Here is a 25,785-nt window from a genome sequence, read left to right as displayed (position 1 = left end):
GAAAGAACTTGAACGAGCTGCACAATAAAGAAAGAAGTTGAACCAGCCGCACTAAAGAAAAAAGTTGAACAACTCGCACTGTAAAGAAAAAGCTTGAACATGACATACTATAAAGAATGAACATGACCAAGTCATACTGTAAAGAAAGCAGTTGACCAAGCAGCAATATAAAGAATGAAGTTGAACAAGCAGCACTATAAAAAGAAACAACTTAAACAAGTCTCATTGTAAAGCAAGACCTTGAACAAGTCGCACTGTAGAGAAAGGAGTTGAACAAGTCATTCTATAAATAAAGAACCTCAACAAGTCGCACTGTAAAGAAAGAACTTGAACAAGTCAGAATATAAACAAAGAACTTGAACAAGTTACACTATAAACAAAGAACTTGAACAAGTCGCAGTATAAAGAAGAACTTGAACAAGTCACACTGCAAAGAAACGAATTGAACAAATTGGACTATAAAGAAAGGAGATGAACAAGTCACATTGTAAAGAGAGGATTTGAACAAGTCACATTGTAAAGAAAGAAGTTGAACAAGCTGTACTATAAAGAAAGAAGTTGAACAAGCTGTACTATAAAGAAAGATGTTGAACAGGCTGCACTGTGTAGAAAGAAGTTGATCAAGTCGCATTGTAAAGAAAGAATTTGAACAAGCTGTACTATTAAGAAAGAATTTGAACAAGCTGCACTGTAAAGAAAGAAGTTTATCAAGTCACACTGTAAAGAAAGGAGTTGAATAAGTTGCAGTGCAAAGAGAGGACTTGAACAAGTCACATTATAAAGTTGAACAAGTCGTACAGTAAAGAAAGAAGTTGAACAAGTCGCACAGTAAAGAAAGAAGTTGAACAAGTCGCACTATAAAGATAGAAGTTGAACAAGTTGCACTGTAAAGAAAGAAGTTGAACAAGTCACACTATAAAGAAAGGAATTGATCAAGCTGCACTGTAATGAAAGGAGTTGATCAAGCTGCACTGTATTGAAAGGAGTTGAACAAGCTGCACTACTTAGCAACATGCAAAAACACAGACAAACTGGTCCTCATCAGATTTTACTTACTATTTGCTGACTGATACTGTGCTAAATTACTTAAATGATGACAAGAATATCCCATTTTCTGAAACATATGCCATCAGTAGTATTTTCCCCACCACTCACTGCATCAGAGTCAGGGTTATGCATTCCCATGGGGTCTGTCTTTGCAGATCCTGCTGTTTACATTCATCAGAATCATGTTTCTAAATAAAAACATTAACAATTTTTCAATAGTTGCCGATAAGTTTAAGGAATGTGCCAGGATGGAAAATGCTGTATAAGATTTTGGTTTTCCCATCAAACAGTGTTTCTTCACCAAGTAAAAATGTTACAGATGTTCACTTTCTCCTAACAAGAAATTTTTCACACTCATGAATCTCTGGGAGGTATCACTTTGCAAAAAAAATCTATAAAGCGTAACGATGCTGGACAGGCTACGATTATTCACTTATTCTCAATTAAGAAAAAAAATAGAAATCACGAATGTTTTATGTCATCCTAACCGTAGCACAATGATTTCATTCGGATAATATGATAAGTCATGGGGCTACAGGCCCTCAGGGGATTATGATTCTTATTTTGGAGTTACAATTGTATAGAATGTAATTTGTATGCATATGTGATATCTGTACTTCTAATGGGAAAACAAAAAGGGAATGGGATGTTGTTGCATGTACACATGGCACTGTGGGAGAACCTTCACCACACGGACTGCAGCGGTTCAAGAAGACGGCTCACCGCCAACTTCTCAAGGGCAATTAGGGATGGGCAATAAATGCTGGCCCTACCAGCGACGCCCACATCCCATGAATGAAGCAAAAAAATGGAACTGAGATGAATTTTTAAAATTAATTCTATGACTTGAATTGCTGCTCCCAAACAGTATCAATATAGGAGACATACTCCTCACTCTTTAAAATGTTTCTAAACTCCATTCAATCCTGCCGCTTTAGAGACTGAAAATTAATTGTCAGTTCAGAAAGCTCTGGCAGATTGATTTCAAACAAAGGAGGAAAGGGAATAATGTGGATGCTGCAATTCTGAAGCAAAAAAAAATGATTTCTAGACAAACTTTATCTCACACATCAACTTTCAGGGTCAACTCTTCCTTTAATACAATGATGTTTTCCAGCTTCCGTTGCTGTTGGTGAATAACAGGTGTGGAGGAATTATAGGGTTGATTTTATCCTTCCCTGATCCTTAGGAACAGAGTGGGGAGTTGCCTCATTTCCTGCTCCGTCCCCGCTGACTTGTGATTTTAACGCCTCTGGTTTTGGCAGCTAATGAGGCTCCCATTCCGGACTCCAGCGAGAGCCTCATTAATCAATGCAAATTGGAGTCCCGTGAAGTACATGGGACTCTGATGGAATTTTAACCTGCTCCTGAGCGGGGTACCTGCTGCGGCCACCCCACCAGGTGAACCTGCCGGGTTATCAATAAGTTAAAAAACACTTTCCTTATTGGAGCCCAGAGTAGCAGGAATGCAAGGAAAATCGGAGCCTCTGCTGCTCTGGGCTCCTCCCCTCCCCAGCCGTGAGGCCCTTTCAACACCTCCCACTCTCCATAACCTTATTGCTAGCAGCCTTCTGCTGATGTAGGTGGGTGGCCTCCGGGCCGCCCAATTTTTGTCCTCCCCATTGGCCAGCTGCCGCTTCCCACCAGAAACCTTCAAGCAGTTGGCGGGCGGCTTTCAAATGAGGCTCGGCAGTTAAAATCTGCAGGGCGTTTGACTCCCACTCCCACGCAGGAATGCTGCCAACTTTCTGCCAGGAGTTAAAATCGGCCCTTATGGAAATATTCAGAACCAGAGATAATTCAATTTCTGTGTTTTATTTATTTGCTGAACAAACGAATATTTTTATTTGGTGCAGAAATGCTACTAAAAATCTTATATAAGCATTATCATTAGGAATGTCTGGTCCTAAACTTGACCCGAATGCTAACAAAAATATATTTTTAAATACACCTGAGAAGAAAAGGATATCTTGGATTTCTGTTGCTAAGAATCTATGCATTCTTTAAACATAAACACATATTTGCAACTGGTGCTTTAACAAGCTTTTTCACCCTGTTTCTCCCGCAGTATTTGGTGAGCTAAGTGCAGAGGGAGGCCCTGTCCTTCGGAGCAGCCCTCATTAATCTTCTAAAGTTGGTCCTGTGAGGGACACGGTGAATCAAAAATAGCCTCTCAGACTGTACATTAATTTGTTGTTTATACTTCACAAATTACTAACACTAGCACCATTTTAAAGTGTAAAATGCCACCATAGCACTTGCTAAACATTATCCTTTTTTATAACTTAAATATCTAAAGTGAACACTAACCCCAAACAGGTTTTTTGAAACGCAGTTTTGTGTTACAGATGTTACAGGGTCTTTCCCTTGCATTGCTATTAATTAAGTTATTTTCCTCTTCATCACCATTATCCCATGGTACCCAAGCACCACCATTGATGTTAGGGTTGCTCCTAGGGTCTTTAGGAGGGTACTTGACAGGAACAGCAGTTTTGTTATAGTGAGCAAGTCTCAAGAGTAACTTCTTGACAACTTCAGGATACTGTTGAGAAAGGTCAACCCTCTCATATGGATCAGCTGTTATGTTAAACAGCCATACTGATTTTCCTTTAGCCCATAATACTCTTTCAAGATTCCACCATTTCCCGCCAAAATTTGGGAACGTTTGAGGTGGGATCCAGTCACTGAAACCTGGATTCCCTGTCAGTAATTTCCAGTCTTTAACTCGGATTGCCGCTTGGATTGCTGTGTCCCAAATTCCAAATCCATCATGAGGTGATCTGGTTTTAACACGTGTGTAAAGGGGATCAATGTTATGTAGTATATCAGTCCGTGGAGAAGGTTTACCTTCACTGATTGTCTCCCATATATCGTATCCATCAAGATACAAATTCTCCTCAAGTTCTCCCTCTGCCAGTGTCACTAGAGTAGGGTACCAGTCTGTGATGTGCATCAATCCCCGACTTACACTCCCCTTGTTTTTTATCAGAGGACTGTGCACAAAGCCAATACCGCGAATTCCTCCCTCCCAGTAAGTACCTTTCCGACCACGAAGCGGCCAGTTGCTCCCCCCAGCTAGTGGTTGCCCTCCATTGTCTGAGGAGTAGATTATTACGCTGTTGTTATAGTAACCGTATATTTTCAATGCCTTTGTAACCTTATTTACTGCTTCATCCAAACATGTTACCATAGCAGCATATCTCCGCCGGCCTACATTGTCAATTGACATGTACCGGCCCAGGTACTTTTTGGGTACCTGCAGAGGTGTGTGTACAGCTTGAAATGCAATGTACAGAAAGATTGGCTCCTTAGGATTGTGAGATGCTAAAATTTCCACTGTTTTTTGTGTATACAGGAAAGTGGAATAAGAGTGAGCTCTGTACTCCCACGCCACATTTTCATCCTTATGTAAGTCATAGCCACAATTCTTAGGCCCATCGCACATTTCATGGGTGTAATAATCACCACTGCCTGTAAGTGACCCAAAAAATGTATCAAATCCTTTTCGCGTAGGCAGGCACTCCTTTTTGTAAAACCCTAGATGCCATTTTCCAATCATATGCGTTGAATAACCAGCTTCTTGAAGTTTTTGAGGTAGTGTTACATTAGCAAGGGGTATACAGTTAGGCTGCCCAGCCCTGATGATTGAGTGCTGAAGTCCTGTGTGGATCTGGTACCTATAAAACAATAGAAAAAAATAATCAATATCAATCAGTTTCATTGTGTAATACGATATCTCCAATTCATTTACACATTGTGATCTGAAATGTTTAATCCATTAAGAAACCTCCATTGTAATCTATGAGGGATTCAATTCTTCATTCCTGTTTCCTGGAATAGATATTTATAAACCATCGTGGCGTTTCAGACCAGTTAGGAATAAAACAATTTTACAATTTTGGAAAATACTCTCAAAGGACTGAGAGAAGCCAGAAATTCATATTCTCAAGCAGGTTGTGATCTGTTGCTGTAGCAACACAGACCTAAATGCTCCACGTTAATAACTTGCAAGTCTGGAGCATAGAAGGAAGCCTTAAGAAAGCATTCCCAACATGGAGGCATGTAGTTTTGTTCACTACCATAAAATCATATTACATTGCTGTACTTAATCTGCATAAAATGGAAAGAGACAAGATCAGGTAAACACAAATAGATTAACTGTCAAATGGATTTGCAGCAAGCTCACAAAGTCACTGCAATTTGTCCTTTCATGAACTTTTTCAAGTTATTTTCAAAAATAAATCTATAGTGTCGTACAGTCTTTCAAATGTTGATACCGGGAACATTGCATAGTTTTATAACTTCAACCTCCTGCATTATCTAAACTCAGGCAGGATGCAACTGATTTCTTGGAAATCTAAAAATCTGTTCCAAGGGATGACATGAGGGATTTTCTTCATTTTGCTGGCAATATTTCCTGTCTTTTCACCTCTGGGGTTGCCTCTGTGTGCTGACAGCTGTAAAAAAAGTTGTAATAGCATTGGGGAAAAATGTGGTTATTATGACAACAGTGCAAGAATCTAGATCCTAAAATTACAGTGTGAGCTATTAAGTTGTGAACACTATATGTGGGGTTGCTCTTGGGCAGAATCCCACCACAACTTCAGTGGGGCAGGACTTCCACCCATTCCATGGCTGCGCCACTGACTCCAGCTGGATTTCCTGGGATCAGCTTCACTTACATAATTTCAGTGAGTTGGCACGCAGAATTCCATTGATTTCAATGGAAACAAAATTAGGGAGAGGTGTTTAATGGGTGGCCGAGCCAATATCACTCGTTTTACACTATTGCCCAAGGTCAAAATTACTCCCTCTACACTATTTTCTAATGTAGGATACTGAAAGATTTGGCTGAAACCTTGTCAAGCATTTATCAGGAAATGACAAATTAGTGTGCACCAACAGGCAATGGCAGATTATAAATCTCTGTAGAAGATTCTAGTGCAGCAGCTTTAATGGCATGTCATGTTAATTCACTAAGGCACAAGGAATCATTTTCAACCTCACCACTCGGGCAGTAACTTCAATGGAATGATCCGCTCTGTCAGGTTACTGTCCAGCCAGTGAAGTTGAAAATTACCCCCAATGCTTCGTGCTTCGCAAATTTACTGGAATTTTTTGAGAAAGTAAATAAATTAGTGGTATAAATTAATTGGATTTTCAGAAGGTACTTGAGAAAGTACCACATGCGAGGCTTTTGAGGACGATTAAGGCTGATGGAATCCATGCCAAATTGGCTAACAGAATTGAAAACTAGCTTGGCAATAGAAAGCAGAAAGTGATGATAATTTTAAAATGTTATTTCTGGAAGAGAGTGACAGTGGAGTCCTGCAGAAGTCCACTCTGGATCCACTGGTAGTTACGCATACATGATACTTGGAGGGGTCTTTCCGGTGATATTAATTTTGCTGCTGACCCCAAACATTATGGGCAAATGATGAGTATATGGGAATCTGACAGGGTTAAGCAGATGAGTGTAGGAATGGAAGATGGGTGTCAGGTCGACAACACAAGTGCCAACCAGAGAGAATATAGAAAGTTCAGAAGGGAAGTGAAAAAGGAAATAAGAAGGGCAAGGAGAGAATATGAGAATAGACTAGCGGACAACATAAAAGGGAATCCAAAAGTCTTCTACAGACATGTTAACAGTAAACGGGTAGTAAGAGGAGGGGTGGGGCTGATTAGGGACCATAAAGGAGATCTACTCATGGAGGCAGTGGGCATGGCTGAGCTACTAAATGAATACTTTGCATCGGTCTTTACCAAGGAAGAAGATGCTGCCAGAGTCTCGGTAAAGGAAGATATAGTTAAAATATGGATGGGCTAAAAATTGTGAAAGAAGAGGTACTAGAAAGGCAAGCTGTACTTGAAGTAGATAAGTCACCTGGTCCAGATGGGATGCACCCTAGGATGCTGAGGGAAGGGTGGAAATTGTGGAGGTACTGGCCATAATCTTCCAAACATCCTTAGATACAGGAGTGGTGCTAGAGGAGTGGAGATTTGCAAATGTTACACCCTTGTTCAAAAAAGGGTGTAAAGATAAACCCAGTAACTACAGGCCAGTCAGTTTAATCTTGGTGGTGGGGAAACTTTTGGAAACGATAATCCGGGACAGAATTAACAGTCACTTGGACGAGTGTGGATTGATTAGGGAAAGCCAGCACAGATTTGCAAAAGGCAAATTGTGTTTAACCAACTTGATGAGGTAACAGAGAGGGTAGATGAGGGCAAAGCAATTGATGTGGTTTATATGGATTTTCAAAAAGTGTTTGATAAAGTGCCACATGCTGTCAAGATTGCAGCCCATGGAATAAAGGGGGCAATAGCAACATGGATACAAAATTGGCTAAATGACAGGAAACAGAGAGTAGTGGTGAACGGTTGTTTTTTGGACTGGAGGAAGATGTACAGTGGTGTTCCCCAGGGGTCGGTGCTGGGACCACTGCTTTTCTTGATATATATTAATGACTTGAACTTGGGAGTACAGGGCATAATTTCAAAATTTGCATATGACACAACACTTGGAAGGGTAGTGAACAGTGAGGAGGATAGTGATAGACTTCAAGAGGATATAGACAGGCTGGTGGCATGGGTGGACACGTGGCAGATGAGGTTTAATGCAGAAAATGTGAGGTGATGCATTTCAGTCGGAAAAATGAGGAGAGGCAATATAAATTATAGGGCACAATTCTAAAAGAGGTACAGGAACAGAAGGATCTGGTGGTATATGTGCACAAATCGCTGAAGGTGGCAGGGCAGGTTGAGAAAGCAGTTAAAAAAGCATACGGGGTCCTGGGCTTTATAGATAGAGGCATAGAATACAAAAGTATGGAAGTCACGATTAACTTTTACAAAACACTGGTTCGGCCACAACTGGAGTATTGTGTCCAGTTCTGGGCACCGGACTTTAGGAAGGATGTGAAGGCCTTAGAGAGGGTGCAGAGGAGATTAACTAGAATGATTCCAGGGATGAAGGACTTCAGTTATGTGGATAGACTGGAGAAGCTGGGACTGTTCTCCTTGGAACAGAGAAGGTTAAGAGGAGATTTGATGGAGGTATTCAAAATCATGAAGGGACTGGACACAGTAGATAGAGAGAAACTGTTCCCATTGGCAGAAGGGTCAAGAACCAGAGGGCATAGATTTAACATGATTGGCAAAAGAACCCAAGGTAACATGAGGAAAAACTTTTTTTATGCAGCGAGTGGTTGGGATGTGGAATGCACTGCCCGAGGGGGTGGTGGAGGCAGATTTAATCATGGCCTTCAAAAGGGAAATGGATAAGTACTTAAAATGAAAAAATGTGCAGGGCTATGGGGATAGGGCGGGGGAGTGGGATTAATTGGATTGCTCGTGCATAGAGCCGGTGCGGACTCGATGGACCGAATGGCCTCCCTCTGTGCTGTAACCTTTCTATGATTCTATGATTCTATGGTGTCTATCCATGTGGCGTTTCATTTCAGAAGGCACCAAATAGAGTTGCGGTGCACTCCCAGATTGAAGCAAAGTGGGAGGTGCAACCCTACCCACATTGCTCTCAGGTAGCTTCCATGAACCAGTATAGAGGAACACTGGCTAGTTTCCCATCCATCCTCTTTCTCAAGAATTTCTAACCTTGAAATTGTGCTGTGTGAATATCAGCTTTTGAACGTTCAATGCAGATAAACAAAATTCTTTTGTAAATAATTAGGTTTAACACCTCTGTTAAAATAGCAGACAAAACGGATTGATAGATGCATACATAGAATTTGTATGCTAATATTCACATTGCATAATTTTAACGACTAAAGCCATGATTTTGAACCCCCCTGTGCCTTACAAGAACAGAGTCGGCGGGGGGTTCGCGTCAGACTCCCGCTGGCCGATATTTTTACTCCCAGGTTTCAGGAGGTGTGCGAGGACCTTGTCGTAGGCAGGTGAGGGCCTCGTAAATATTCAAAAGTCAGGATCCAATGATCTGGTTCGGGCAGGAGTTTATGTTCTAAAATTTAAACAAGGCCCGAGAATAAAATGGCCCGCACTTTATGATTGCATGGCCGTGTGAGCCTGTCGCTCACTTCAGCCCCTGCATGCTGCACTTATGCTCCCAGTTAAAATCAGGACTTACATTTGTTGTTTAAAAATGCAGATGAAAAAAACCTAAAATAAAATCTAATTGAAAAGATCATAACAGACTTATACTATCATCATCTGGATTGATAATTTTACAAAATATGTTGTACGACAGAGCTTCTAGCTTCCTAGCAGAGTTTGGTGTTATTGCATTTAACTAAACTATCACTTTGCGACATTCAAGTTGATGGCAGCCTCAGGTTGCCATGGTCTTTTGAAATAGTGCTGCCAGTGAAGAATTTCAGATGTGCTATTGTCATGTAAACTTTTCAGAAACAGCTTTCCTGATAACACTGCAGAGGGCCGTTAGTTACATCTCTGCTGGAAGACAGATCAGACAGCTACAAGCTGTTACCATAATTGCTCTCCTCCTTCTTGTCCCTAATGGGATAACAATGCCCCTTTAAAGGATCCAGTTACTAACCATATTTATCCCGTGTATAGTCAGAACGCAAACTATTTGGAATCGTTCCCATTCTAAACTGGAACATTTAGTAGATTGAAAAGAATGTAGTTAAATGCAATCTGTATGAAAAGAATCAGCTTAACTTTGTCGAGTGTATTTGATTCTTTCTGACATTTCTACACATTTGAAAGCTAAAACCCATTCTACACTTTCTGGTTTAACTAATGGTGCTGTAATACATGTGGAATTTTACTGGCGGTGGTTCAAAATGTGTTCCCGATTATGGGCCTCAAAGAAACAGGGTAGGCAGCAAAAACTTATTAAAAAAACACCTAAATATTGATAGTCTGCAACATATTAAGATGTGATAAGGAAATTAATGTTCCAGAGGAAACAGATCTAAAAGATTACTCAGCATTTTATTTGGTGATGTCTGTGTGCCAGACAAGAAGATATAATCAGGCTTCGGTAATTATATCTAACCCTGGGCACTGCTTCTCACGAATATGTAAATGATTGTATAGCATAAATGAATATTTTGTATTTGAAACAACTAGAACATAGTTTATTTTAAACAAAAGCTATCTTACAGGCCAGGCTTTTTCCAAACACGTTTCCTATGTTCACGGCTAGAATCCAGCTTCCATAAGCAGACCAAGTCCATTATGGCAGAAAACGGCGATTTTACTGTTTGCCATATATGCCTGGGTTAACATGCTCAGTTTGAAAGATAACCCCAAATCACAATAAACTATCTGCTGGAGAACATTATGATGCTCATCATATTCTTCCATCATCTCAGAAGCACACTACCACACTACCACTACCAACGTGCACAGGTTAAACTATTTGGTCATATTTATTTACAACTGAAATATAAAGACATAGCAAGACACTAAAACTGTATTATAACAAATTTACACAATGTATGAACTAGTCTGTTTAAAACAAAGAAAAGAACTGAGTCCACAAATCTTCATCTTTCTCAGCACCTTCTAGGAAACAATCTTTGGTGGTACTTTTATCTAATGGTCGTTTAGAGTTTCTATTCCATTCCTCTTGAAAAAGCTAGGTGAAATAGAAGACTAAAAACTACAAGAGGGGCCCTGGATTTTCATGGTATTCTATCTTTGATGTAAAAATATATTCTTTGAAGATTTGTTCTTAACAAACATACAGTGCAGCAAACAATGCATTGTTTAAGAGACAAGGCAGAAGTGTTTGCAAGTGGCTTCAGCTAAAAGTGCTAAGTGGACATCCTACTCATCCTACACCCAAGGTTCCCACCATCGTGGATGCCAGAGCCCAGCCAATCCGATTGACTTCATGTGACATTAACAAGTGGCTAGGTACCTACTAGGTACCGACACCTCCTCCTACCTCCCCCTGACCATGACCCCACCGCCGAACATCAAGCCATAGTTTCCCAGACCGTCTCTGACCTCACCTGCTCTGGAGATCTTCCCTCCACGGCCTCCAGCCTCAGTCTCCCAACCCCGCACAGCCCGCTTCTACCTCCTTCCCAAGATCTCCCAAACATGACTGTCCTGGGAGACTCATCGTTTCAGCCTGTTCTTGCCCCAGGGAACTTATTTTCTCCTATCTTGACTCTATTTTTTCTCCCCTTGTTCAGTCTCTTCCGACCTACAACCGCGACTCTTCTGACGCCCTCCACCACTTTAACAGTTTCCAGTTCCTCGGCCCTAACCGTCTCAGTTTCATCATGGACGTCCAGTCCCTCTACACCTGTATCCCTCACCAGGACGGCCTGCGGGACCTCCACTTCTTCCTTGAATGGAGGCCCAACCAGTCTCCATCCACCACCACCCTCCTCTGCCTGGCTGAACTTGTTCTTACATTGAACAACTTCTCCTTTGACTCCACTCACTTCCTCCAAATAAAAGGTGTCGCTATGGGAACCTGTATGGGTCCTAGCTATGCCTGCCTTTTTGTGGGATACGTGAAACATTCCTTGTTCCAGTCCTACTCAGATTCCCTCCCTCACCTCTTTTTCCGGTACATTGATGACAGTATCGGTGCTGTTCCCTGCTCTCACCCCGAACTGGAAAATTTCATCAACTTTGCTTCCAATTTCCACCCTTCCCTCGCCTTCACATGGTCCATCTCCATCTCTTCCTTTCCCTTCCTTGACTTCTCTATCTCCATTTCTGGGAATAGGCTGTCAACCAAAATCTATTATAAGCCCATAGACTCCCACAGCTACCATGATTACACTTCCTCCCACCTCGCTTCCTATAAGGACTCTATTCCCTTCTACCAGTTTCTCTGTTTCCGTTGCATCTGTTCTGACGATGCCACCTTCCGCACCAATGCTTCCACTATGTCTTCCTTTCTCCTCAACCGAGGATTCCCCTCCACTGTAGTTGACAGGGCCCTCGACCATGTTCGTCCTCTTTCCCGCACTTCTGCCCTCACCCCCTCACTTCCCTCCTAGAACCATGATAGAGTCCACCTTGTCCTCACCTTCCACCCCACGAGCCTCCACGTGTCATCCTCCACCATTTCCGCCACCTCCAGCGTGATCCCACCAACAAACACATCTTCCCCTCCCATTTCAACATTCCGAAGGAACTACTCCCTAGTCCACTCTTCCATCATCCGCTCTCCTCCCCATGGCACCTTCCCGTGTGAGCGTAGGAGGTGCAAGACCTGCCCCTTCACCTCCTCCCTTTCCACGGTCCAGGGCCCCAAACATTCCTTCCAGGTGAAACAGCGATTTACTTGTACTTCTTAAAATTTAGTATACTGTATCCGCTGCACACATTGCGGTTTGCTTTACATTGGGGTGATCAAACGCAGACTGGATGATCGCTTTCCTGAACACCTCCACTCTGTCCTCAAGCATGACCCTGACCTGCCGGTCGCTTGCCATTTTAATTCCCCTTCCCACTCCTACTCTGACCTCTCTGTCCTCGGCCTCTTACACTGTTCCAATGAAGCTCAACGGAAGCTCAAGGAACAGCACCTCATCTTCTGATTAGGCACTTTACAACCTTCTGGACTCAACATTGATTTCAATAACTTCAGATCATAACCACCACTCCCTTTTTTTCGGACAGCTAGTGCTGGTAATGGTTCTGCTGCTGCCATTTACAGCTACTCCTGATCAATCTTTTGTTTCTTGACCTGTCCCATTAGCACCTTCCTTGCCTTGCACCATCATCCCTTTTGTCATTTAATCACTCATGCCCTCTACCCTATCGCAGCCCTTCCTTTTTGTTCTTTCCTCCCCTCCCCTCCCTCCCCCCCTTTCCCTGGCTCCATACTTGCTCAAAAAGTTTAACTCTCTTAAGATCTTCCAGTTCTGATGAAAGGTCGTCGACCTGAAACGTTAACTCTGTTTCTTTCTCCACAGATGCTGCCTGACTTGCTGAGCTTCTCCAGCATTTTCTGTTTTTATTATGGCTAGGTACACTGGTTCCAGTGAAGGCTATGGGTCCTGATGACATTTTTCTTTTTTTTATTCATTATTGGGATATGGGCTGTGAATCAATAATGTTCGCTGGCAAGGCCAGCATTTATTGTCCATCCCTAATTGCCCTGAGAATGTGGTGTGAAGTCAATGGAAATAAAAATAGGGAGTGATGTAAAACGGGCTGCCGATTCGCAATCACCTATTTTACACTATCTCACAAAGTCAAAATTACCCCCACTGTTTTCTTTTTCAGCACAGTCTCCACTGGACCCTTTAAGGACCACTGGTGAGGCTGCTTGACTTTCAGTTCCATTGGCTGTAGTGGGCATGAGTGTGGCCATTTATTTCAAGGCTCCCTCCAAAATCGTATTGAGCACAAAGACATCAGGAAGTTAGCAGTAAGTTTTTCAAAAAAAATTTGCCTCACTGCCACCCTGTACCTGCCGAAAAACAGGGTGGTAGCAAATTGAAAAATCAGCCCCATTGCTTCATTCAGATTTACATGGAAACATGTCAGGCTGAATGGGGCTTGTCCAAGGCGGAGGAGATGGTGGAATCCAGAGCCTGCATGACCCTAGTATGAGCATACACGAAAGATACTATTATAGGTACCACAGACTCCTGCAGGGAGGCCACAACCGCAGCAGCTATTGATGTGATTACATGCAACCTGTCATTGCCATGTGCCAGAACCCCACACAAGTTGGTAGTGTGCTCCACACGATATGTCGCCAAAGATCTCTGGCGGGCAGTCCAGTGCATTTTGTAATTGCTAGTGCACAGACTGGACCCCTTAAGTCTGTATCTCTGTCATCTTCAGCAGAGCTAGGACACAAGCTTGCCCTTCAATGAATTGTTTCGTGAACTGTCCTTTTCACCCGCATCTACTCACTTCAGCTTGTTGAACCACCCTGTGCAGACCCCTCTAACTGGCTATCTATGCCACCTGGAGTGCCAAATTCTGTGCTGGTGCTTGGAAGGGCAAAAATTGGTGATGGCGCATTATTGGGCTCTGTGTCACTTCAAGGCCTAACTTATCTGATTGACATAGAAAAAGAGATGGACAAGGGTTCAGGGGTTAGCACATTGATGTCAGGGTAAGCAGTAGCAGATGAGTAGATGGAAAATGATGGTGTGGCCGACTGTGTCAAAGGCTGCAGAGAGGTCGAGAAGGATGAGGAGAGAGAGTGCACCACAGTCACCGTCACAGTCACAGAGGATGTAATTTGTGACTTTGATTAGGGCCGTTTCAGTGCTGTGTTAGGGGCAAAAACCAGATTGGAGGTATTCAAACATGGAGTTGCAGGAAAAATGGGCACAGATTTGGGAGGCAACAACACATTCAAGGACTTTGGAGAGAAAAGGGAGATTGGAGATGAAGTCGTAGTTTGCAAGGACAGAAGAGTGAACTAGGATATTGTCCTTCCACTTCCTTAGTTTTTCTTTTGCCGTTTCTGATTAGTCTGTTTCATAAGGTAGATATGGTCCACACTAGTGAAAAGTTCTCATTGCTTCAAAATCTGAGAATAGATGACTGAATGACTACTGTTATGGCTTTCTTCCAACACTTTTACCCTCTATTCATGGCAGAAATGCAGATTCTATAAGCTGGTTGCGTCTCTTATGAAAAGAAACCTGTACTCTTATGTGTGCTGTGAGTGGCATCGCATGCCATGAGGCTAACAATTACTCCTTAACTACAGTATATTGCACATAAGACCACATGGGATGCCCACCAAGATCTCCTTTCTGCTCCAAGAAGTGGTAAGTACTACACTGTCGGATATACACTGAGGCTATGCCTAATAGTCAAATTTATTTACAAGTGGGAGAATTACATAGAAGCAGAGAGTCACAGATAGTAATGGTGCAAACACTAAGAAAACAATAAAGAGAATCATTTAAGAAGAGGTTAACATATTCCCTTTGGCACATAATTGTTACATAGACTGATAATCTGTAAGGCTTTTGGACAAAACAAGTTCTTGGAGACTTCCTGATTCAATGGTTGTACATGGGTGGTGCAAAATTCCTGTCAATTAGACAGAACTAAAGTTGAGCAGCTTCATGCAAAAACAAGCCTTTTATTTCACAAGTGTTAATGTTGAGACATCTTTCTCTCAAGCATGTTCCTAATCTGCAGACTAACATACATTAGCATTTTCAAGAAAAATTGCCTTCCTACCAAATTTTGACCTTATCAGTTTCTGAGCACAGGCAGGGGTAGTAACAGAGGATATCATGATAGCTGCCTCTTGTGGAAACTTTGAACATAGATGGACAATTTTCGACTTTGGCTATTTTCCCGACACAGAGACAATGGAATTATTTTTCAGTACAGGTAGCAGTAGTCAATTTTTAAATTACATTTGTCCAGTCTTTCTGATATATATATACGTTTTGTTAATGGTCAAAAACTCAGCTTTTGTCACAGATACGTCTCTCGTATTCTGTCTGACAGGACAAGTGAATGACTGCTGACAATTCCAGTTTCTAGTATACTCCTCTATGCCCTGCCAATACCCGGAACTGGGTGTAAAGTACAGCTTTAAGGTAAGCATCTGACTTTAACATAGTGTTGTACCTAATGCCTCAGTCAATCTAAGCCACCTGATGGGAGCCAAAATGTCAATGTCAGCCAAGACTGGGAATCAGATCCAAGTTTCCCAGTCCAATTACTCACTGTATTTATTCTTTTTCCACTTCTTTAAATCTTATGCAACACATACAATTCCCAGGGTGAGAAATTCTACTTCTAATCCTCTGCTGAAACTGCTCCATGACCAGCTTCTGACTTGGTCAGCTATTTTCCTTGTGTCCCTGTGGGAAAGCACTGTGCAACTGCTTGGCAGCCTGTGTCATATCATGGACAAGAAATCAGGAACTTACTGTCTGAGAGGTGTGCAGGTGTGGTCCTGTATCCTACCAGTCCAAGCAAGCTTGCAAGCAGCATCTTGCTGCATCACTGCAATGCCATGAGAGATTTAAAAAAAAATCTTAAGTTACTGGGATTATGAATGTGTATAGTTGAAGTCATTCTGTATACTTTGACTATAAATTCAGCTTAAAAAGGGTTATATTGTCTTGGAACAATAATTCACTGCATGAGTCAAAGTGCACAGAATTTTGCATGAATGAACAGGCAAAAATTAGAAGTGGGAAAGTAGGCACGAGTTGAAAACTATCCTTGCATGGTCTATTAGAATTTTCTCATGCAGTACTAATGGTATAGGTACAATATTGGTACTTTATAATCTCAAATCTGACTTCGGAATTAACTCAGTCAGTAGATACCCAAGTAGAGCAGCAGCCAGAAGTCACTATTCTGCAGTAAAAAGAACACTCGTCCACCAAAACTAAAACCTGGCACATACAGGTGTTTGTTGAGGTTGTTTGCAAACAGGTCCTTACACGTGAGGGAGTACGATTCAACAAACATGTATTATCAATGGAATGGATTCACCACTCCATCAAACCTGACATACCCCGGCTAGTCACTAGACGGTTCCTTAAAGTACTGCTTTCTGTTTAGTGAACCCAGTGCTCTGGGTCATAAGATTTTGTACTAATTTTTCCCTAGGGTTTCCAATTGTACAGGATCTTATTTATTTATATCGTAATTCCAAGTTTTATTGGAATTTTACCCATTTACTTGAGGTTGGTAAAATTTTGTCACATGTTGCATTCTACCATGGTGAGGAGGGAAAATTCTCAGCAAGCCACCATCTCCCCGCGTCCTCATATCTACTGCAAGAATACACCTTCCTGATTGTGCGTTTTGAACTAATGAGTCTATAGCACATTGTAGTGCTCAGGATTTAGCATGTTAATGAGAACTGTGAAAAATACAACCACAACTTTCATTTACGTAGTATCTTTAATGTACAGAATTGTTCAAGGCACTTCAGAGAAGTGTAAGGAAATAAACAGACACCAAATCAAAGAAGGAGATATTCCTCAAAGCCCACTCTTTTACCAAAAGCTTGGTAAAAGAGTGGGCTTTGAGGAGGATCTTAAAGGATGAGGGAGATGACGAGACAGAGGGGCTTAGAGACAAAATTCCGGAGGGCGTGACCTAGGCAACTGAGTTTGTGGCAGAGTTTATGACAGGGACAAAAGACAGTGGGCCGGATTTTCCTGTGAGCGGCGAACGAACAGCTCCCACTGATCGTTAGACTTGGACTTGCCCATGTACTTTTCATGGGCTTTTCAGCAAGTTCCTCTCATCGGGTGCTCAATCCAACGCGGTGCCCTCTCCCGGACATCTGGGACCTGTGTGAATGGGGCAAGCAACTGTGTATTCCCTTAACCAATCAGATTGAAGTATGTTAACAAGCAGCGCAGGGTCAGAACCAGGAAGTGTAAGTTAGAATAGTGAATTTTAATGTCAAATCAGGTACAAGGGAGGGTAAGAAATAATGAATTAAGAGACAGAGATAAAAGACAGAAAGAAAAAGTAAAAAAATTAAAATTAAAATTTTATTTTTTAAATGTCCAACAATTAGAATCTGAAGGAATGACTCGCCACACTTGTAAAAGTTAATTTTCAGTTCCACAGAGGTTGTTTGGCAGTCATTAAGACTTACCATGCCGTTAAAAGTGCGCTTAGATTTGAAATGACTTGACGTACCTTTCTTTGGCGAGATTAGTTCATATCCATCAGGTCACTGTAGGAACCTCACACCCTTCCATTCATTTGACTGGAGAGCCAGCCAGTGAGATGTCGTTCTCACGCAGCTTTCGGACGAGGGTCGCATCTGGTACAGCAATTTCCGGATTTCCACGTTTGACTGTGCATGTGCGGTCACCGGAAGTTGCTGTACCAGGTGCATAGAAATAATGGTGAGTTCTGTTAGCCTCACTATTATTTTCACAGGAAAATCCGGCCCAATGGCTTTGGCCTTCCCAATGTTTAACAGGAGGAAATTGTGGCTTATCCAAGACTAGATGTCAGACTGGTCTCTAATTTTTCTGACAAAGAAATCCATAAACTCCTCACACTTGCTGTTGGAGATGAGGGTTGATGGGTCAACAGAGAGGGATTTAAGGAGTTGGTCAGTAATAGAGAAAAGAGGTTATCTCTTTCCTCCAGGATAATCCTAGAATACTGAGTGGCTTTGGCAGAGGAGAGTAATGTGGTGCAATCAGATCTCACGATGGATGGCTAAACTGTGCAGCAGATTCAATTAGATCTTGGCTGTTCCGTAGCTCAATTCCATTGCCCACCTTTGCTCCATATTCCTTGATATGCTTACCTAACAAAAATATATCGATCTTAGTCTTGAAAGTTTCAATTGACCCAGCATCTACAGCCTTTTGGGAAGAGTTCCAGATTTCCACTACCCTTTGTATGAAAAAACGATTCCTGATTTCACTTCTAAATGGCCTAGCTCCAATTTTATGATTATGCCCTCTTGTTCTGGATTCTCCCAGCAGAGGAATGTTTCTCTATATCTACCCGACTGAATTCCTTTACCATTTTAAAGATATCATTAGATCACTCCTCAACCTTCTAAACTCAAGAGAATACAATCTAAGTTTATGCAACCTGTGCTCATAATTTAACCCTCTGGTATCATTCTGCTGTACCTCCTCCAAGGCCAACGTCTTTCCTGAGGTTTGACGCCCAAAACTGAATGCAATACTCCAGATGAGGTCTGACCAAGGATCTGTACAACTGAATCATCACTTCCTCACTTTTGTATTCCAACCCCCTTGAAATAAAGGTCAACATTTCATTAGCCTTTTAAATTACTTTTTGCACCTGTGCACCAGCTTTTAATGATTTGTGTACATGGACACCAAAATCCCTTTGCTCTTCCACAGCTCTGAGTCTCTAACCATTAAGAAAATATTCTGATTTGTCTTTCTCAGATGCAAAGTGGATTATCTCACACTGAACACCATCTGTCATTGTTTTGTCCACTCACTAAGTCTGTCTATGTCCCTTTGTAACTTCCTGCTCTCATCTACACAACTTACTGTGCCTCCCAAATTAATGTCATTGCAAACATGAATATGCAACATTCCTTCATCAAAGTCATTAATATATAGTGAAAAGCTGAGGTCCCGGGGAACACACTTGTCATATTCCGTCAATCAGAAAATGTTCCCTTTATCCCTACTCTGTCTCCTACCTTCCAACCAATTACCAACCCATGTCACAAGGTTACCTCCAATTTCATGCACTTTCATGTTTGCTAATAATCTCTTGTGCAGATCCTTATCAAATGCTTCTGGAAGTCCATTTGGACATCATCCATAAACATTCCTTTATCCTTCATGCTAGTTATGGCCTCAAAAAATTCAACTAGATTAGTCAGACATGACCTACCCTTCAAAAATCCTCGCTGACTCTCTTTGATCAGCTCATAATTAAACAAGTGCTCAGTTCCTCTGTCACTAATGATAGATTCCAGTAATTTCCCCACAACTGATGTTAAACTGATGTTTCTGTAGTTACCTGGTTTTTCTTTCCCTCTCTTCTTAAATAATGGAGTAAATATTTTCCAATCCATAGGCACAATTGCTGAATCTAGAGAGCTTTGGAAAACTATGTCTAACCCATCTATAATTTCCTCACCTATTTCTTTGAATGTTCTGGAGTAAAAGCCATCAGGTCCTCAACATTTGTCTATGTTGAGTCCTATTATTTACTTTATTACCATATTCTTATATATATTAAATCCACTAAACTCTTCCCTTTTACTTATTTTTAGGTTCCCTTGTACCGCTGGTATTTTGTCCTCTTCCTCTACTGTGAAGACAGATACAAAGCACTGATTTAACAAGTCTGTTATTTCCTTATTTTGATTACAGTATCACCTGCGTCCATCTTGAAAGGGCCCTTTACCACTCACGTTCTTGTAATACATTTGTAAAAACTTTTGCTCTTCGTATTGATATCCCTTGCAAGTTTTTTTCATATTCTCCTCTTAATACCTTTTCTGTATCAATTTGTAAAATGGGTGCAACAATGTTGAATTTATGCCCCATCGTTGTAGAAAACTGTCCTGAATACATTCTAGAAATTAATTCCCTTTACTACTTGAGCTGTTCTGCCTCTCCCAGTCTACATGAAAATTAAAATCTGTTATTATAACCACATTGTTTTTGCCGCATGCTTCCCTGATCTCCATATTTATACATACCTTCAATACATCACTACTGTCAGGAGGTCTGTGGACAACTCCTACCAGAGCATTGCATCCTTTGCTGTTCTTTAACTCTACCCATAGTGTTTCCATGTTCTTATCACTCTTACTGAAATCCCTTTCTCTTCTGCTGTAATTGGGTATTTATCAATATTGCTACTCCCCCTTCTTTCAAAATTTCCCTATCCTTTCTAAAGATCTTAAAGTCGGCAATATTTAGCTGCCAATCATGCCCAGTTTGTAGCCAGGTTACTACATAATACACTTGAAGCTGAATTTTTGCTTCTAACTCAATTGTTTTATTTCTTATGCTACATGCATTTGTATACAGAACTCTTATCTGGGTAACTGTCCCCACCCTGCTCATTTGTCCCGCTGGGCTTTTTCTCACATTTTTTGGGTTACTCTGTGGATTTTCCCCAATTACTCCTCTAATTCAAGTTTGTGCCTCTTGGACTTCAGGGAGCAAACACGGGGCTGTACCAGAGGTAATGGGAGACAGCAAAGGTTTTGCTGGGGCAAGGGCATCAAACATGGCGGTGAGGGAACGGTTGAGCACATCAACAGCTGCAGAGTTATTGTGGCGTACAGCAAGCCAAAGGCTAAGCAGCGGTGTTTTAAAGTGCAGTTTTAAGTGAATTTGGGCAGATGCAGAAGAAAGTGGAGTTTGAAGGATGTAGGGGGATGTGGGTGGTGAGGAATACAAGGCTGTGGTCAGAAATGGCCTTGTCTGTGATCGAGACCATGGAAGTAGGGAGGGCACTGGAGATGGTGAGGTTGAGATGGCTGGCCATAAATATGGGTAGGAGAGTTTATACAGAGGGAGAAGTTCAGTGATGACAGAAAGGTGGTGAATTCAGAGGAGAGAGAAGGCAAGGGCAGCTGAGTTGGAGTTTGAAATCACTGAGGATGAGTAATCATTTGGTGCAGAGGCTGAGGGAGGAAACGAGGGAGGATATCTTAGGTAGAAATTCAATGTGGGGCTTGAGCGGCAGTGGACAATATCGATTTTAAAGAAGAGGCGACAGGAGCGGAGCAGGGTAAGATGTTTGAAAGAGGGGTGGGTGCCAGAGGAGTAAGCCATGACTCAGTGGTAGCACTCTTGCCCCTGAGTCAGAAGGTTGTAGGTTTGAGTCCCACTCCAGGAACTTGTGTACGTAATCTAAGCTGACATTTCAGTGTGGGATTGAGGTACAGTTTTGGATGAGACGTTAAACCGAGGTCCGTCTGCCCTCTCAGTTGGACGCAAAAGATCCCATGGTACTATTTCGAAGAAGGGTAGGGGATTTCTCCTGGTATCTTGGCCAATATTTATCTTTCAACCGACATCTAAAAACAGATTATTTGATCATTATCACATTGGTGTTTGTGGGACCTTGTTGTGCACAATTTGGCTGCTGTGTTTCCTACATTAGAACAGTAACTGCACTTCAGAAAGTATTTCATTGGCTGTAAAGTGCTATGGGATGTCCTGAGATCGTGAAATGCAAGTCTTTCTTTCTGGAGAGTCTAAGAACAATAGTTCATTAGCATTGTTCAGTATCTGACAAGTGGTTCATTTTAATTTTTGTTTTATCTAAACTGTGGAGTTTTATGTCAGTGTTTTAACTTTTAGCACGTCTCTATTATTAACATAAAGTAATGTTAAAATAATATTTAAAAACCATTATTCCACATCTTCTCTGCCATTAGAGGGAGAATAATTCCTCTGTGCACTATGTGTAATAAAATCAGAATTATATCTAAAGAACACGTTTGCATTTTTTCTTACACATAGGGCACAGAGGAAACTTCTCCCCAGTGTTTGCTGTGAAGAATTACAGAAAGTTTTAAATCAAGCAAGCAGCATTTGTCTCTTCTGCCAACACCTCATAAACAGTACATTCATTTTAAGTATCAGGCTTTTATATATTGCCGCACACTAGTCAGTATATACTCTTAATCTAGAAGAAATATATATAACCAATACATGTCTGCACATTAACAAGATTCCGGCAGGGCTTTATAACTTCACCTGCTGCTTTTATTTGCATTACCTGCAGGTATCATCATGTTAAGACACAATAAAAGCAACACCCAGCTGCCGATTGCTACTGTTTTTGGCTCCTTTTAATTCTTTGCAGCAGTATACAAAAGCTAAATTAACTGACATATTATGTGGAAATCGCCTAAAGTGCCTCGATCGGATTCTGCAAGCATATGCATGTTCATTATGACTCTTTATAGTAACACAAATGTATTTTTTTGGGGGTGAGATGAAATATATTCAATACTTAACCGGCCTGTGATGAGTTGGCTCCTGGACGGGGAGCAGATGGGCTGGATGTAATAGTTCTCCAGTTTAACCCCTTGAGCAGCAAGTCTGTCCAGGGTAGGGGTGTGGATCTCGGATCCGTGATAACCCACATCGTGGAAGCCCTGGTCGTCAGCTAGGATGAATATGATGTGAGGTTTGGACGGGCTTACGCTGTCTACCAGCGGATCCTGTAAACTAGGGTCTTCAAGTCCAGGTTCGAGCCAGTCCCAGGACAAGTAACCAAACGTCAGTAAACTCGCCACTGAAAACCCAGCCAGGGCACCAAACATGACTAGACGGGGATCTTCCCTCTCACGATTTTCCTTTGAGACATTAAAGCTCAGTTTTCCGGAGCACTTAAAACCGTGTTACACACTCCTCGGTTCAAAATGCAGTCAGTGAAATGTAATCACAATGCCTTTTTTGTTTTGTTAAAAAAAAAGTTACTTTCTTCCAAAGAGAAGGCAGGCACATTCAGATGGAGCTGTGCAGACTGACTTTGGGATCTTCTCCAGGGTCGTGTTCACCATCCTGGGTTCTTGTACTGGGATTCACTTCACGCAAGGAGATGCTGCCCTGTGTGTGTGTTTGTGGTGTGTGTGTGTTAGATGAGCTGCTAAAGTTTCTGTGAGAGTTGCTTTCCTTTCCCCGCCGGTCGAGCTGATCCTCGGTGTGCCCACTCCCCGCCCACCTCTCTCATTGTTCTTTCACAAAGTCCGCAGCCTCCAGCACACGGCGACCTATACCTTGCCAGCACACACAGTCTACCATGTAACCTCCCTGCATCGCGCCTGTTCCAACGTTCAGAACCAGAGCACAGCTCCCTTATATACAGCGGACTGAAGGGGCGAACCCTCAGCTGTCCAACCCTGCTGCAGCGCTTTAATACTAATCAGATAACATGGTCATTATGATATACCAGGAATGTTCCACAATCACAGTTATCCCATAAATCGCATTATAATAGTCTTACAGTTTAATAAGTAACAGAGTTCGGATTTGTGTTTATTTTAAAGAATGCCAAAAAATAAACAAATGGGTGTAATAAAGGACGGCAGAGTTGGACCCAGTGACATGCAGAGTTTATCCCAGCCTGTGAACTGATAGGGGCAGCAGGTATGTCTGTACGGTCTTTAAATCATTTAGATATACCGAATAGATTCAATATCCTACGAATGTGAAATAACATTACTTCATTGCACGTGTAAATAGCCACCCATGTGTTCCTTCTAACTTTCATCTCCTACTCAAGAATATGCGATCAAAATATACGCCTGCAATTTACTCTGTGCTATATTTTAAATCATACAAATGCATTTACATCCGTTTTTTGCCTGCTGCTGTAAGTGAAGCATTAACCTGTTAAAACAAACGCCTTCAGGCCTCTGTCAAAGTAGCAGGCAGAGGAGCTTGATAAGCATCGGTACTACTGAACTGGACATTGTAATTTCCAACCTATGGTTCTCAGGTCAACCGATGAGCAAAATATGAGCTTCTTATTTGCAGACTCCCAGTAAACTTCAGTACTTTGAAGTTAAAAAAAATGTGAGCATCTTTCATTATTTGTTGATGGATGTATTCTTGTAAAATTGAACACCTAGAGTACAACTAATCTCATGTTTTGGATAAGGTGGAGGAATATTTGACTTTTTTCCAGATGCTATACATTGTCCAACAATGATTATCTCTCCTTGTCCATCCCATTTTAACATAACAAACAATGGGAGTTCTCTTTCGCATCTGCCATGCGGCTAGTCCCTGGTACAACATCCACTGGTGATGATGTGTGTTGAAATGATTGCCACAAGAATCTTTAATATGTGCACAAGAAATGTGTTTCCTTTCCTTTACTTTGAAATAAAAGGTGTATAGTTTTGTTCTTCATAGTTTAACATATGTACCTAATTCTAACGAAATGTTGAAAGAACAACAGAAATACAGTTATTTATACAGTTTATATTAGGAACATAGGAAATGCTAGACGAAAAAAGACCAAAGTCCATGTAGTTTACCTCCTACATCTTGGTAGTCACATGATACAATGATAATGGAGTTGTTGACTAATCATAGCAATCAATCTCGAGACTATAATTATATTATAGAACATATTGTTACAGAGGGATTGATTAACAAAGTGGTTTAGACACACAGCACTTTCACTTCTGGGAATACATCTGGAATTCAATCCAAACAAATGGGATGAATACTTTTCTTTTTCTCTCCCTTTGCTGGCTGAACTGGCCCAAGCAAAACGAGTTTGCAGTTTCAACCCATGAGCCAACAGCACAAAAAGCAGATAATTTGCACTGAATGAACACCAGTTTGACACTAAATTGGCATTTTCATTCCGAGAGGCCACATAGTGACTAGTGTTGACAACTGAAAATTCACACTGAAATGGCTGAGGTGCTTTTCTGAGGAGCAGTGTTGGAGCACATTGTATTTAGCCCATGTTTTCATAACCTAGAATCATACAATTTACATCACAGAAGGAAATCATTCAGCTTTTTCACCTGTGCCAATGTTAGCTCTTTAACTGAAGCTGTCAACTCCATAAATTTTTAAACTGGATGGCTCACCGAGGTTATGAGTGGGCATGAGGACACATGGGTTTTGTCACTCAGGTCGTGAAATTACCGGTGCATAGTACCAAAACATCATTGACCAAAGCATCATTGACCAAGTTGCCCATTCCACATCATCGCCCCCTAGCTCCTGCACTATGTAACTGATGTGAGCATGATATTTGGTGTCTTCGATGTTCAAGTTTATTCAGCAGTATAGTAGTGGTACTGTGCTACTGAATAAGTTTGAACATAAAAGAACACTTGATGACTTACCTTTGTCTCAGTGAGTAGGATTAGCCTGTTTGCTAGTTATACATTGTTATACATTGCCAGTATAATAATGTACAAAGCATCAGCAACAAAAAGTGTGGTAAGTCAAAAAGTGGGACATCAGCACATATGGGCAAATAAGAGTTCTTTACACAAATTCATAAGGAATAAAACAAATGAGTTAGAATCACAACTCAGCTTAAAGGATGTGATGCAGTAGCCATTAAAGAGACCTGGCTACAAGCTGTGCATGACTTGGAGCTAAATATTCCTGGCTATAAGATCTTTAGCAAGGACAGGGAAATTGGGAAAGGAGGGGGAGACTTGATAAAAGACACAATTACTGCAGTAGAAAGAGAGGATTTCAGTTGGGGTGAGCAGGCAGTGGAAACACTTTGGGTAGAACTAAGGAACAGCAAAGGATGCAAGACTATGGTGGGAGTTGTCTACAGACTTCCTGATAATAGTGATGATGTGGCAGGACATATAAATACAGA

General features: G+C 41.5%; 1 protein-coding gene across 1 annotated transcript; it reads right to left on the bottom strand.

Annotated features, from left to right (window-relative positions):
- Positions 1–2,876: 2,876 nt before the first annotated feature.
- LOC137325815 (arylsulfatase J-like) lies at positions 2,877–23,212 on the bottom strand. Its single transcript, XM_067990932.1, has 2 exons — positions 22,434–23,212; positions 2,877–4,724 (listed from the first exon to the last, which is right to left on the bottom strand). Exons 1-2 carry the CDS (start codon positions 22,739–22,741, stop codon positions 3,353–3,355), a joined length of 1,680 nt encoding a protein of 559 aa, XP_067847033.1. The 5' UTR covers positions 22,742–23,212; the 3' UTR covers positions 2,877–3,352.
- Between the last annotated feature and the right edge of the window lie 2,573 nt (positions 23,213–25,785).

Source organism: Heptranchias perlo, chromosome 1 (genome assembly GCF_035084215.1).
Source record: "Heptranchias perlo isolate sHepPer1 chromosome 1, sHepPer1.hap1, whole genome shotgun sequence".
Classification (NCBI taxonomy): domain Eukaryota; kingdom Metazoa; phylum Chordata; class Chondrichthyes; order Hexanchiformes; family Hexanchidae; genus Heptranchias; species Heptranchias perlo.
This window is presented reverse-complemented; position numbering and strand designations above follow the sequence as displayed.